At 36.4% G+C, this 15,657-nt stretch overlaps 1 protein-coding gene across 1 annotated transcript in view; it reads left to right on the top strand.

Annotated features, from left to right (window-relative positions):
• The window catches only part of ROBO1 (roundabout guidance receptor 1), a 480,872-nt gene extending 466,006 nt beyond the window's left edge, over nucleotides 1–14,866 (top strand). Inside the window, exons 28-30 of the mRNA XM_078147422.1 lie at nucleotides 8,905–9,210; nucleotides 12,179–12,369; nucleotides 13,126–14,866. Of these exons, the coding sequence (XP_078003548.1) occupies nucleotides 8,905–9,210; nucleotides 12,179–12,369; nucleotides 13,126–13,140 (512 nt within the window). The 3' untranslated portion in view covers nucleotides 13,141–14,866. The remainder of the gene's footprint in view (nucleotides 1–8,904; nucleotides 9,211–12,178; nucleotides 12,370–13,125) is intronic.
• The last annotated feature ends 791 nt before the right edge of the window (nucleotides 14,867–15,657 follow it).

Genomic DNA, 15,657 nt, shown 5'->3' with positions numbered 1-15,657 from the left:
TAAACTAAACTTCCTTTTGGCTTTGGCCCAACCATTTCATTCTTTCTGGAGCTACTGATGGTTGTTCTCTACTCTTCCCCAGTAGGATTCTGGACACCTTCTGACCTGAGAGTGCCATGTTTTGTTTTTTTTTTTTTATCATTTTAATAACTGTCCATAGGGTTTTCTTGGCAAAGACACTGGAGTGATCTGCCATTTCCTTCTCCAGTGGAACACCTTTTGTGAGAACTCTCCACTATGACTTGTCGATCTTGGGTAACCCTGCATGGCATAGTGTTTCATTGAAATATGCAAGCCCCTCTGCCATGACATGGCAGTGATCTGGGAGGGGGAGGTTCACTTACTTTATTCTTAGAACATCTCTCAGTCTGCTTCCTGATGTTCTTCTCCTTCCTCAACCCCCTCAGCTAGCTGTCCCTTTCTGTATGTACACTTACAGCCTCAAGCCATTTCTTCTCTCCAGGGTTTCTTAGATCCAGGCAACACCACCACCGTTCTTCACTATTGGCTTACTTCGATGTATAAATTCTCATGTAGTTGAGGATGAACAAAAAGAGGAAATCAGTCTCATTATTTTATAATCCTAAATTTTGTTAATTCAGTCAGGAAATCGGAGAACATTAGACCTAGGAGGATATATAAAGATCATCTAATTATAAACAACTGAAAAGGGGGAAACATTTGTTGAATGCACAAATGAACAAAATTACAGCCCTCAAAGCCAAAATGGCATTATACCTTCCTGCCTCCATAAAAGATCCTCTAAAACATCAATAATTTGAAAAAACACAGTATTTTATTGACAATTCAATTAGTCTTTACAAAGGAAATGTGTTGTAGGACTTGTATCTAAGATGGGGAAAAAAAACCCATTATTTTATCATCTTCACTGTCATACTTTTGAATTTGCTACTCTTGAAGTAGCAAAACTGGATCTTGAGCCCAAGACCCTTTACTCTCTGTCCAGAGAAGCACCGAATCTCTGAGTTAAGGATCTGAGAGATCATGTAGTTCAACTTGCAACTGAGCAGGTATCCCTTGACAAAATCCATTACAAATAGTTATCCAGCCTCTTCTTAAAGACCTCAAATAATGAAGATCTAACTCACTCCTTCCTAAGTCAGCTCTTTCCACTTTTGAACCACTGTAATTATTAGGAAATATTTCCTTATATCAAGTCAAAACTTTAAAGTTTGCCATTGCTTTATATAATGTCCTTGCATACCTATTCCATAGAACTTTAAATGCTTCAAATGATCTCTTGTCCTAATTTTCTTCTCTGCTAGGCTTAAATACCACACAATTCATTAATCCCTTGCCACCAGTCCCTTCACTTATCACCATCAATTTCCTCATCTTAAAAAAATAAAAGTAATAATAATTGTTGTTATTATTATTATTGGGGAATTGGATTACAGGACCTATAAAATGCCTTCTAGTTCTAAATGCTATGATCCTCAGATTATCCTCATGTGGCATGTTTCCAGTTCCCACACCATGCTGGTCATTCTCTCTATAAACTCCAGCTTGTTTTTTTAAACACATTTTCCCTATTGTAATGCCCATAACTGAATATACCATTTCCCATGTGGTCTAATGGACTATTGTAACTATCCTCATTCTGTAAATTGTGTTTTTGTTAACATGGCCAAATACAGCATTAATTTTTTTGGTTGCCACATCCCACTGTTAATTCAGTTATTTCCAGACCCCTTACACCATCAGATTTTTCCCCCCATGAACTATTGTGTGGTGACATTTCATTCATCCTGCACTTGTGTAGTTGATTTTTTTAAACTTATTTTAGAAATCCCTCCATTTATCATTATGTTTCATTATATTCAGTTTGATGCATTATTCTGGCCTATAAAATGTTTTTAGAACCTATCTTGGTCATCAAGGATATTTAGAGTCCTTCAAAACTTTGTCATCTTTATTTTAATGAACATGTTATGGATAACTTCATCAGTCTTCCCTATGATATTCTACTTGATACCTTCCTATAGGCTACATCAATCCATTAATTACTGGTCTTTGGGTGCAGTCATTCAGCCTGTTATGAACACGTCTCTATCTTATCCACAAAAGTATTGTGGAAAGATGCTTTGTTAAACACCTTGATGAAATCTAATTATTCTATGTCTGTGCCATTTCCCTGAACTGTCAGTCTACCAACTCTTACCCCCTCCCCCCAAAAAAGGAAATTAAGTTAGTCTTGTATGGCTTGTTCTTGATGAACCCATGAACCCATGCTGGCTTGTGATGATCACTATTTCCCTTTCTAAATGCCTACTTTAATAGTGCATTAAAGAATATTATCAGAAGTCATTCAAGCTTACTGGCTTATAACGTGGAAGAAGTCACCTTTCCTCTTTTGAAAATTAGGGGATTAGATCAACTTTCTTTCAAGTGTTGTTCCGTAGAAGATGATATCACGTTATATTGAATTTAGCTTTATGAGAAGGATGTTAGAGTATTACACTGATTAATTGATTTAATTTGTATAGGCATAGTAGATAGATAGAGGGCCAGTCTCAAAGCCAGGAAAATACTGGCTGTGTGACACCACAACTTTTTAAGACTACAAATTGCAAAGTCTTGATCTGCTTTGTTCAAGTGCTATAACTTATTCAGGAGTCCCTTATACTGATGAAATCACAGGTCCAATCCCTATCTCTATACTTTTAAAATCTTTGTGCTGATTAGCATGTAGTGATAACATTAAATCATTTATTGAGGATAGTGTTTTTGGTATTCTTGATGCTACAGTTTCTAAAGGAAACTATATATGGAATTTTGACTTTAAATACTTTATTTGTGCATGCAGCACATTATGTAAGTGTGATAGTCAATCATTAAGCATTTATTAAGCATTATTTTTAATAGATCCTAGTGATAAAAATGACAAAGAATGAAATTATTGCGGCTCTTAAGGAGCTGCCATTCTATTGGAGCAAACCAGTGTGTACCTGTATAAGTGATTAAAGAAGAAATAGGAAATAGCTACAAGGTAGTCAGCAAGGGAGAACCCAGCAAGATTTGTGTAGGAAGTGAGTAGTGTTGGAGCTGCATCTTAAAGGAGGCAAGGAACACTATGAGGTAGAAGCGAAGAAGGAGGACCTCCCAGGAATGGGGCAGAGCTAGCGCAAAGGCAAGGAAGATGGGAGGTATGGAGTACCGCGTGTGAGTGACAGAGAAGGCCGGATTGCTTGGATTATTTGCCTTGTGGCGGTAGGGAGTGGAATGCTGTAGGTGAAAAGCGAGGTTGTGGGGCCGGGTTACGAAAGGCCTTACAGGCAAGAGGCATTTACGTTTTATCCTAGACGCGATAAGGAAACACTAGAGTCTGTTGAGGAGGGAAGTAACATGATTAGTTAGACATGCATTTAAAGAAAATAGAAGGCCACTATAATTGTCAAGGAGAGAGGTGATGAAGGCCTGAACCACACTGGTGGTTATGTGAATAGAGAGAAGGTATCAAAAGCAAGAGATATGGACACTGAAATCACAACATTGGCTACATAGAGTGAGGGAAAATGAGGCGTTGAGAATACTACGGTTCTAAGTCTGCAAGACTGGAAGGACTACTAGAAATAGGGAAATTTGGTAGAAAGATTCACTGTGGGGAACAGATGACAATTTCTGTGTTGGTTGTGAGATGTTTTTGGGATATCCAGTATTAAAATTCCAATAGTCAGGTGGTAATGCAGGATTAAATCTCAGAAGAAAGACTGGAGCTAGATAAATAGATCTGTGTGTGAGTGATAATCACCAAGAAAGAGCGTAGAGAAGAAAGAAGAAAGATTTCAAGATAGGACCTTGAGAAACATGTGCAGTTAGGCAGTATGGTATGAATGATGAGGGAAATGAGGAGCAGAAAGAGTAGTAGGGGTACAAAGTGCCACCCCTCCCCCCGAAAAAAGAGCATACAGAAGGAGAGAGTGGTCGATAGTATCAAAGCAAAAAACTATCAGATTTGCCAGTTAAGAAATTGTTGAAATCTTTGGAGAAAGTGTATTAAATTAAGTGGAAAGATTGGAACTAGATTGGAAGAGTGACAGGAAAGTGAAAGCAACCTTAAAGACAGCTTTTTTTCTAGGAATTTGAGAAAAAGAGATATCTTGAAGGAAGAATTGGCTCCAGTGAAAGGTGGGTTTTTTTGTTGGTTTTTTTTTTTAAGGCTAGAGGAGACCTGCCTATGTGTACTTAGAACTTAAACGAATCTAGATTTTCATTAGTATGGGCACTCTCTCCAACAGTGAACTTTGCAACCCCTCATTCCCCATTTACTTCTCATAGAATTGTAGGCTTTCAGTTCTTAGGAACGAAAGAGGCAATCTAGTCTAAGCCGTACCTAAAGAACAATCAATCTACAACATATCCAACAAATTTATCCAGCCTTTGTTTCTCTAGCCTTTGCTGGAAGACCTCTAGTGAGGGAGAATTTACATGTCCAAGGCATATATCTCTGAACTGTCAGCTTTGAGGTATACATGCGTGAAATTTCCCACATATGTATTATTATTGGCTTTCTTGCTGATACTAACTTTTCCTATAAATAAGACGTCTATTTTGAAGCATCTCTAAAATGGTAAATGCTTTATAATCCAAATGTTCATTTAGAAGAAATTGTCCATTTGCTGATGTTATATATTCTTTCAGTAAAAACATCCTGGTATTTGTTTTCTTATTAGCAATCTTGTTTTAAGTAGTGAAGCTAATTCATGTTCCAGTACAAAGAACTCCCTAGTAAAACTGTTCATAAGGCTTTAAATTTAAAACTACTGAGCTGTCAAGATAGTGCTGTATACTAAGGACTATATATACTTGGTCTTTTTTCTTCAGCTCTCTTACTTACATTTTATTCTTCCCACCCAAGACATAAATAGCAGACAAAGAAATGAAAATCAGAGAGCAAAACAGCAGTGCTTATGTTTTTACACATTTTGTGTGTGTCTACCTAGCTCAGCAAAACTGTTCCCTAGCTGTTCTAAATATAACTTTCAATAAGCTTCTACCAAGAATGATTTATCTTAGCATCACAGAAATCCAGAGCCATAAGGGATCACTCATTATTCCATTTTTGGCTAAGTTGAAACCACTGGGACATGTTTGACTATGAAATTCGCTTGGTATTTAGGTCTGTTCAACAGGGAAAAACCTTTATGGACACATTGGGGTGAGGGGCAGAGTGTTGTAGATGGAAGCTAGTAGGTATAGTCAGAAGCTGATTAGCTAAGGGGATTTTAATTGAACCACCTTCTTCAGTGTGTTATGTCAGTGATGGGGAATAAGAGAACCTTTAGGATCAGTCAGACAAGTGCAAAATCAGAGCACTGTTAGGAAGGGAGTAATTATAGATGGTAATAAGACTTAAAAAAAGAGGTTTCATATGGAAATCTAATTTTTGAAACCCACTACTCTACTATTTGGAATAATCATTTATTATTTTTCTCTTGTTCAGTGCTAACTGCTTTACTTCTTCTTACTTTTTTTTAAGGTTTCAATCAACATTTTGATTCCAGTCAAAGTATCACTGGCTTTCTTATTCAGTGAATCAGTCCTCCTTTTCCATCTGTTAATGTTATTGTGCTTACATAGTGTTTATTTAAATTATTACTATTATTTCAGGTGCCCTGAAATCTTTAACCTTGTTAAAAGGTTTTATTTTAAATGCTGCATACTTAAAGTGATTCATGTATAGACTGTATTCAAGAATTGTATGAGTGGATAGAAGAGCAGCAAGGGTGATTGGTTAGAAGACTGATTCATGGAGCAATATGAGTAAGAGCAGAATTTGCCTGAGATGAATAGGCCATAGTGCTCTAAAGAGAGTTGGCTATCAATCTCTCTTTCTAAGCCTATAGAAGGAAAGCTATTTGGAAGTTAAGGAGGGCTGATCCAGAGAGAAGCAGTATATAGCCACAATTGTCCAATTTAGCTGTGACCCAAAATGTGGGGCGAATAAGACTTTCCCTTAGTGATAGCCAAGGACTTAACAGGGCACAGTACCATGAGTTCATGGACTGGGTGAGGCAATAATACCAAAATAGAATTTGTGAAGGTCCAGAGGCAAAGTTCATGCCCATGCAATGAAAAGGAAGAAATTATGTTTTTATTCCAAAGCCCAAGAAGTGCCCTAGGCAAAGGGCATAACTATACACTCTAAGGAAGCTATTAGTAGGATTGAATAGCAGAGACAAAATCAACAGTCCAGAACCAGAGCAAAGGCCAGTAACAAGGCAGGTCAAAGGAAGATGCAGACAACAGACAAAGCTTTTGCAAAGATATTGAGTAATATATTATTCTCAGTACCCTGGGAGCCTTGATTGTTTCTATGTTAGGACCGATCAGTTCATTCAGCAAATATGACATACCTATTCTCCTCATCCTTCTTGACCTCTCTGCAGCCTTTGACATTTTTGATTACTCTTTTTCCTTAGTACTCTCAGCTCTCTAGATTTTCATGACTACTCTCTCCTCAGTTCTTTTCCTACTTACCTGACCATTCCTCAATCTCCTTTGCTAGATTTTATCCAAGTCAAGCCTGCTAACTATGAGTATCCCCCAAGGCTTTGTCCTGAGCTCTCTTCTCTTCCCCTACTCTACTATTTCAATAGGTGATCTCATCAATTCTAGTGGATTCAGTTATAATCTCTATGCTGTCAACTCAGATCTACTTATCCAATCCTAACCTCTCTGCTGACCTCCAGTCTCACATCTCCAACTGCCTATTGAACATCTTGAACTGGATGTCCTGTATACGTTTTAAACTCAAGATGTTCAAAACTGAACTCATTATCTTTTCCTAAAACCTTCCCACATTTCTAACTTCCCTACTGTAGTTGAAGGTACCACCACATCCACCCAGTCACCCAGGCTCACAGTTGAGGTGTTTGTCTTCCTCAGCTCTTCACTCTTTCATTCTCCATATCCAAGTTGTTGCCAAAGCCTATTGATTTTTAGCTTCAAAACATCTCTGACATAATCTCCCTTCTCTTCTCCCACAATGCCACCAGCCTGGTACAGGCCCTTATCACTTCACACACTTGAAATATTACAATAGCCTGCTGGTTGATCTCTCTGCTAGAAGTCATTCCACACTCTAGTCCATTCTCCACTCTGCTGTCAAAATAATTTTTTTAAAGCACAGGTCTGACCATATAACCCTCCACCATCTCAATAAAGTCTATTGGCTCCCTATCACCTCCATGATGAAATATAAAATCCTTTATATGGGACTCAAATCCCTTCAGAACCTGCCCCATCTCTTACCTTTCCAGTCTTTTTACACCCCAATCACATATTCTTCCATATAGTGACAATGACTTCCTTGCTTTTCTTCAAACAAAGCACTCCATCTCCACACTTTGAGTATATTCACTGGTTGTGTTTCGTGCCTGAAATGGTCTCCCTCCTGGCCTCCACAACCTGGTTTCCCTGGTTTACTTTAAGACACATAAAATCCTGTGTTCTATGAGAAGCTTTTTGAGGAGCTCACAGATAGAGGCTGTCTTTTGCCTCTTTTTTTTTTAAATCTCCAGTGTTTAGCAAAGTGCCTACCACATGTTAGATTCTAGTAAATGTGTTATAGCAGAACTGATCGTATGAATTAGTATTATGAACAAGTTTATTCATATGAACTCTACATAATATGGAATTTATAAATTCCACATCTATATGTTCAAGCTCCTCAGGGCACAAACTTTTGCTAATATGTAGATTTTTATTTACAGTTTTAGCCAATTGAGACCATGTGAGCTAATGAATAGTCACTTAATAGTATTTGTTTGAATCAGATTGGATTGAACTGATATCAAGAGATTCTATTCTAATCCTGCTGACCTAATGGTTAATAGTGGGCCTAATATTCATAGAGCTCCTGTCTTCTGAGTTATGATTATCCAGATAACGAACTTTATTCATATTCTTTTATCTTAAATATTTCTCTACTACGTGAAATTAAGGAAAGTAAAACTGAAATCTTACATAAATATATACACCATTCTAATCAGGACTGTGATTTTAAGAAACAAAGTCTCATGTTAAATTTATCTAACTACAGGGTTTATTGATAATATAGAATGCAATTTAGTAGACACACCCATAAAAATACAAAATGCATGTTCCTTACCCCAATGCCATCTTAGGTCCTTACTTTAGTCTACTTCAGGGAAATGAAGCAGCACACCTAACTGCAACACTGAAAATTAGCAGCAGACCTGTTCTAGATTATGTAAAAGAAACAGAAGAAGGAAAGGGGGCACAGACACTAGGAAGTTTTATACTGAGGTAGGCAAAGGTAGTATAGTCTCTTTCCAATATAAGCAAAATAGACCTCAAGTACCTTGAAATCTGTCAGTCACAAATAGGTTAGAACAGAATTAGCAGTGTGTAGGGGGGAGAGGGAGAACAGGTAGAATTTCTTTGTAGGCAAGGGATTTATTACATAGATAATCCATTACTCTAGAAGGCTAAATCTGTGTATCTCCCCTCCTCTGTTGGGTAAAGAATCTTGTCTAACCAGCCTGCTTACACATACTCACGTGTAAAACCTGGGTTTAATTTATGTCTCTATCAGTGGGTGTATGCCCCATGATCAAGTCATTTCATAGATCTAAACATGGCTTTTCTCCTCTGCAAAATGAGTAGATTAAAGCAAATGAAAAGAGAGAGACTTTAAAACTAAAAACTTTATTATTTTCATATTAAGCAGGATTTTAAAAATAAAAACTATATGGAATATAAAATGATTAATTTTGTTACTTTCAGCAGTTATCAACTGACCTATAAGCTTTCAGTTGTGGGATACAGGAGATTGTGGTTCAATGTCAGTAGAGATAATTGTGTGGTTTTCTATCTAATATACTATAAGTATTTAACATTTCTGAATATTTCTTTTAGATCTCCCTCCTCCTCCAGTGCCACCACCTGCTATAAAATCTCCCACTGTCCAATCCAAAGGACAGTTAGAGGTACGACCTGTAATGTTGCCAAAACTCCCCAATGTAGAACCAAGAGCAGACAGATCATCAGAAAGAAAAGGAGCTAGAGGTGGGAGAGAAGCATTGGATGGAAGGCAAGTTTCTGAGATGAGGACAAATCCAGGAGATCACAGAGATTCACAAGAACTGCAAAGTGATGCAAAAGCACGAGGAAACAAGGCATCAAAGCGAGAAATTCCACCAGCAAAAACTCATCTTGTCCAAGGTAATGTTTTTGTTTTAGTGAAAATATTAACTGAGGTTATAAGGAAACATTTATTTTTACTATTCTCTTTACTGCATATGTACAGTAGCTGGTTAGCTCAGTTGGTGGGAGAGTGTTGCTGTGAGACCAAGGTAATATATTTGACTCTGTTATGGGTCAGTTAGCTTCATTTTGTTCCATGGCCAGGACTCCACCACTGTATCAGGCATTTTCCTCTCAATGCATAACATAATGGTTAAAGTTGGCTAGCCATTTCAAGTTAAGTCTCACAAAATATGTAGTTCTCTTCAGCTCAGTCTAAGACTTGGGCCCCTACTGTGCAGGCTGAGAAACTGTTTTATTCTCCCCCTATTCCCCCACCTCCTAGGAGTGCTCAAGCCCTGGGGAATGATTTATACTAATTAGTCTCTCAAAAGGCAAACTTACAAACCAATATTAATTTTCAGAATTAATCTGGCTTTAGAACCAAAATTAGTCATCAGCAGGGAGCACTTTGGAGTTGGTGTGAGGAAGATGTGAGTTCAGATTTAGTCTTAGATATTTACTAGCTGTGTAACCCTAGACAAGTCACTTTGTCTGTATCAGTCTTCTCATCTATAAAATGGGGGTAATACCACCTACCTCCCAGGGTTGTTGTGAAGGTAAAATGAGATAATATTTGTAAAGCACTTTACCAACCTTAAAGTGCTCTATAAATGGTAGCTGCTATTGTTGTTATTCCAAGGAGCAAATTATAGATATTATTGGATGAATATAAAATTTGAGCAAAGAAATTAGATGTTCCTGTGAAGCTGAGGTAGCCTAATGAATTATTTTCTCTTCTCCACTATGAGAGGCCCATAAAACAGGAATAGAGACTGGCTGTCAAGACTCAGACATGCCTTTTCCCTGACAGTGCCCAAAAAGTACCAACCAAATCTTATTTTTCCATTTCCCTTTTTGTAGATTCCAAGATAGATAGTCACTATTTTTTTGCATTTACTGTTTTATTACCCTCCAATTTATTTTCACCTGGTATAATTTCCAGGTTTTCATGACTCACTATAATAGAGGCATGCTGACTTAAATAACATAATGATTGATTCACTTCAAAGGAAGTATTTCCTGAATTGATATTGTCTTGATCATCTCTTATCCTAGATAGATTCTAAGGTGCAACTTACCTTGGGTCTCTTGCTATTTTTCATCTCCCATAATGGAAGGAGACTGAGTCAGAGACTATAGATATAGAAACACAAATCCATCCTCACTGTTGGAAAAACAATTCAGAATATATGTCTCACTAGCAGAGAGGAAAGAGATAGGAATAGCATCATTCTTACATATATCATTAGACATTTTGAGTATTTTTTCCCCTCATTTGTCATCATTATTCTTATGTAAGACAACAGCTAGGCTCCTTCAGTGAATTCCATTGATCAGGCCTAGAACAACTTTTTTTCCAGTACTAAAAGATCAGACATATGTGATTGTTAAGCTGTTGCTGATCATCTCTGAAAGTTCTTAAAGAATAAGAAAGGACCCATATAGGGCTAAAGAAGGGCAAATGCTCTGATTTTTATTATGGTGAAGAAGATGTACTCTGCAAACTAGACTAATGAATTTGGCATGTTCCTAATAATGTTATAGAACATTTTTTAAGAGCTGATTTGTGAGCATTTAGAAAGGAAAGCAATGATTCTTAAAAGTCAACATGACTTTACAAAGGAGAAATTTCTGCTTTGACTAACCTTATTTCTCTTTTTGACAAGGTTAGTGGACTGGTACAAGAAAATCCTGTAGATACAGTATTTGATTTCAGCAAAACATTCAACAGATTATCTTATGCTATCTTTATAGGCCAGATGGAGAGAGATGTGGGTTAAACAATACTTCTGTTTGGTGGTTTCAAAATTTGTTGACTATCTATAATGAAAATGTAGTGAAAAATGCATCAGATTAAATTTTGAGGGAATGCTCTAGTGGGTTAGCCTAGAAAATTGTCCTTGGCTCTGTGATGTTCAACATTTTTATCAATCCCATAAATAAAACCATAGAATGAATTAAGCTTGTGGGTGACAACAAGACCTACTTAACAGATTGGATGACAGGATACAAAATAGTTTCAATAGGCTGAGTAGTAGGTTGAACTGAATAAAACAAATATAATAGGAATGAATTAAAAGTGCTACACTTGGGTTCAAAATGTCTCTTTTGCAAGAACCAAATGGGGACAATGTGGCTAGACAGTTTATGGGGAGATATCTGGGGAATTTAGTGACTATTAGTGAGTCAAGAGTAAAATGACAGCCAAAGAATCTAGTGCTCTCCTAGGCTAGATTAAGAGTCTTAGTGGGGACAGGGAATGGGTGGGGTGGGTGGGAGAGGAGAGAGAAATAAAGAGGCAGAGGGAATACCACGGGCAAGCTCAGTGTCTTGGATGGGGAAGAACTGCTGTACCATGTTCTAATCAAGAATTCTAACTACCACATCTTAGAAAAGACATAGATAAACTGTTGGGCATGGAATAGGGCAACCAGAAAGTTGAGGGAACAGTTACTTTAAGGAACTGGAGGTGTGTACCCTGAAGAACAGAAAACTTGAGAGTCATTGTCAAGTAGAAGCCCTGTGAGCAAAACTAGGATCAATGGATGGAAGTTACAGAGAGAGGAAGATGTAGACTCAAGGTAAGAAAAGAAACTTTCTTAAAATTAGAACTATCCCCAAAGTGGAGCAGATTACTTCAGGAGGTAGTGGATTGATCTTCACTAGAGGTCTTCAGGCATAGGCTAGATGACCATTGGTTGATGCTGTCAGGAAAATGCTTAGATACTAGTTGAAATTGATGGCTTTCGAAGTCCTTTCCAACTTTTGAATTATATGAGTCTGTGATCTTCATCAATTTAATTTTTTTTGCACTTTGATTGCAAAATGACTTTTAAATAATATGTTTTCCATGTTGTTTACATATATTAATTATATTATGCAGAAGATATTCTACCATACTGTAGACCCACATTTCCAACATCAAATAATCCCAGAGATCCAAGTTCTTCAAGCTCAATGTCATCTAGAGGTTCAGGAAGACAAAGAGATCAAGCAAATGTAGGTCGAAGGAATATTGCAGAAATGCAAGTGCTTGGAGCATTTGAAAAAGAAGTGGATAATGAAGAATTAGAGGTATCAATTATAAAATCAAGATTTTGTGTATGTGTTTATGCCTACTTAATATCTGTTCCCAAAGTGAAGTTCAGAAAAACCTCTCAACCCACAATAATGTCTCTAAACATTGCTGGGCTTTTGAAAGTCAGTAGTACTACTAGAAACCTACTAGTCATTTTTAAAGTATTGTTCATATTTATAATTCCCCACTATTCAGTTTCTTATAGGTCATGTGTTTATCTACAGATTTGCATTGCTATATAAACCACATTTTTCGAAGCAAGAAGGATTTGTTTAGAGAAATGTCTTTTCTAATACTGTAATATGTTTTGAAGAATTATACTTGATTTTGGTACCATCATGTGTTGCTTATCATCATAATTCTTGAACATTATGTCCATTTGGCTAAAAGCTTTTTTTCCCCTGTTCGTAAAGTAGCCTTTATGACTAATCTTTTGACAGATATATTTGGCCCCAAATTGTTTCTTGCAATGAACATTCTGTTTACACTAAATAAACAAAGAGTGGGACATGAGACAATTAGGAATGCCCTTCTTAATTCTCTAAGAAGCTCTAAGGATTTTATATTAAGCTTTGGGAAAAAATTCTTACATAATTTGCTATAGATTATAGAATATAATAGGTCCTAAAGCAGTAATATTTTAATTGACTGGAATTCACTGTGCCCATGAACATTCTCCTTTTCAGGAGTTTCAAGAAACTTTACAATGTTCATATTTTTTAAAAGACTACAATATTTTATTTCTTTTACAGGAAACTGAAAGCTGAAGAAAATAAGAGATGCTTTTAACAGGCTTATGTCATCTAATGTGAAAATTATCACTCAAGAAGCCTATTGTCTGATGACATATGACACCAGAAATTATGTTCAGTGCAATCAGAGTGTACAAATTTTCCTTTATTCCTCTCCTCTGAATATCATTTTTAAAAGTTCCTTTGGGAGTTGTATTGCTGTGATCTAATATTTTTCCCTATAAAAAGCCTCTTATTTTCCCTCCATGTGCCCCCAATCTTTATACCTGATCCCCAGCAAGGGAAGAAGTTACCTGTGGAGTACAGTGGAATTTAAGCTCCGAAGTTGGTGGAAGTGCAGAAGATGGCAACATGTGCATCTTGGGTACCTTCTCCCAGAAGATGCTACTTAGATTCACTCATTGCTTATATACTAAGTATGGTACATTATTGATAAAGGACACAAAGTTGCATACAGTCAACTTCATGAAAGAGCTTGTCTAATATAGTATTTTTTTCTATAATTCACTGTTAATGCAGATTATAACATAAAAAAGGTTGGGATTTTTTTCCCCACACAAGTTTTTTTTTTTTTAATCTGTTTCTCATCTCATCCTTTGCTGGATTGGGGAAGGGAGGGAAAGTAGGGAGGGGGAAGTAGGGGGGTGTAAGGTAAATGCAAAAGTACAAGAAATTTGGGGTGGGAGGAACCATATTGTAAATATATATTCTTTTCAACCCCTGTTGGTACTTTATTTTTGTCTTCCTTTCGGTCATTGAAGTACATTCTTTAAAAAAAAAAGAGAGAGAAAAATAAAAAACAACATCCTTTTGGATAGATAAGTTTTAAGCCAATTGGATCTCTGGTTGTCTAGTCATTGTCATAAGTCTAGCAAAAACCTTGTTCTATTTTTCAATTAAAAACAATTATAAATACATATTAAAAACAAATAGATGGTTTTTAATGACCAATTGAGTAAGGGCACCATCTTAACTGGCAAAAATTTCTTCTGGAAGTGTCAGTTCACCTTACAGAAGTGCCACTTAAAGAAGTTTGATTTTTTTTTTTGGTAATGCACTGTTTTTTTTATCTTTTTTTTTTGGTTTTAAAAGCACAATCACTAAACTTTATTTGTAAACCATTGTAACTATTAACCTTTTTTGTCTTACTGAAAAATGTTCAGAAGTTTTTCTTCATCTTTTTATTAATGCTATTTGTATTTGGAATATTTGAATGATGACAGATGGTAAAGTAACTTACGTACTTATTTGTGGACCATAGACAGAACATTTCTCACTTTTCCTGGGGTTCTGGAAAATTTGCAAGTTTAATATAGCAAAAATTACAGGATTTTCATCTAAGCTCAAATAGAGGCATTAATTGTTTAGAATTGCCAAATGATGCCCTCTGTCTGTAGTTTTTTATGATCTTTTTTGTTATATAAATTTCCTTGATTTTGTCATTGGTGCTAATTGAAAAAAAAAAGTGTGTTTTCATGGACAACTATCAGAACTAGCCCCATTGAAATAATTTTTTTTAAAGTTTGGTATGTACCAAAAACTAAAAGTGTTCATTTAGGTAATTTTTAAAGAGTTACATAGAAAGGCTGTGCAGTACTAAGGGAACAATCCATGTGATTAATGTTTTCATTATGTTCATGTAAGAACTTCTTATTTTTTAGCCATAATTTTGCATACTGAGGATTCAATAATCAGAAAAATAATTTTGTCACATTATTTATTAAAAATGTTCTCAAATACATCATTCTTTCTCAAGTTGTTATTGCTTCTCATTTTCGTCCTTACACAAATAACTATATTTATTAGTAGAGCCTCACTAGCTTAACATTTTACCAATATAGTACCAGATTAAATAAAGCTTAGGTGTTATACTTTCTGAATACCACTTTAAATCTTAGGGAACTCTTACATTGCAGTCAGAATTAGAACTATAACTATGGATGGGAAAACACAGAACCCATGGTCCACCAAGCTCTAAACACAGACCTTAATATTGGGGAGGTAGGGTCCAGGAATTCTCAATGGTAATGATGTGTTCTGCTCACTCTTGTCTCCCCCCCAAAGTATGATAAAACTGGAAACTTCTGAAGTTACCTCAAGTCCAAGCTGTTTGCTGCACTGGTAGATCAATGATTCAATCAAAAAAACTTTCTAAGGAAGGAACAATAAAATATTGCATCAAATCAGAAATGAGTATTATTAAAACAATCAAGTGTATCTGTGATTTTACTATTCAGAACTTTCCTCCAACAATCTGTTGGCAACTCATCTATTCCTGTATGTTGTCCATCTCCTACTATGAGTTTACCACATGCAGTTCACTCAACCTAAAACAGGCCAGGCAATGTTGCTAGGTGGTGGTGGTGTTCGTCCTTTGTTCTCAGAAAGGACCAAAGACATTGGGAGGGTGATGTTTTGGCTTGCTAATGAATTGGATTTAAGTGAGGCAGAGCTGTGCAAGGTCATCAGTGTCACTTCTTCCTCCAGAGTTATCAGGGTCCAATGGCAAGACATAAGTCAAGACAATTGGCA

The sequence above is a fragment of the Phascolarctos cinereus genome, unplaced genomic scaffold, assembly GCF_003287225.1.
Source record: "Phascolarctos cinereus isolate Bilbo 61053 unplaced genomic scaffold, phaCin_HiC Scaffold_7;HRSCAF=346, whole genome shotgun sequence".
Taxonomy (NCBI): domain Eukaryota; kingdom Metazoa; phylum Chordata; class Mammalia; order Diprotodontia; family Phascolarctidae; genus Phascolarctos; species Phascolarctos cinereus.
Note: the sequence above shows the minus strand (reverse complement) of the source record. Positions and strands in the feature narration are given on the sequence as shown.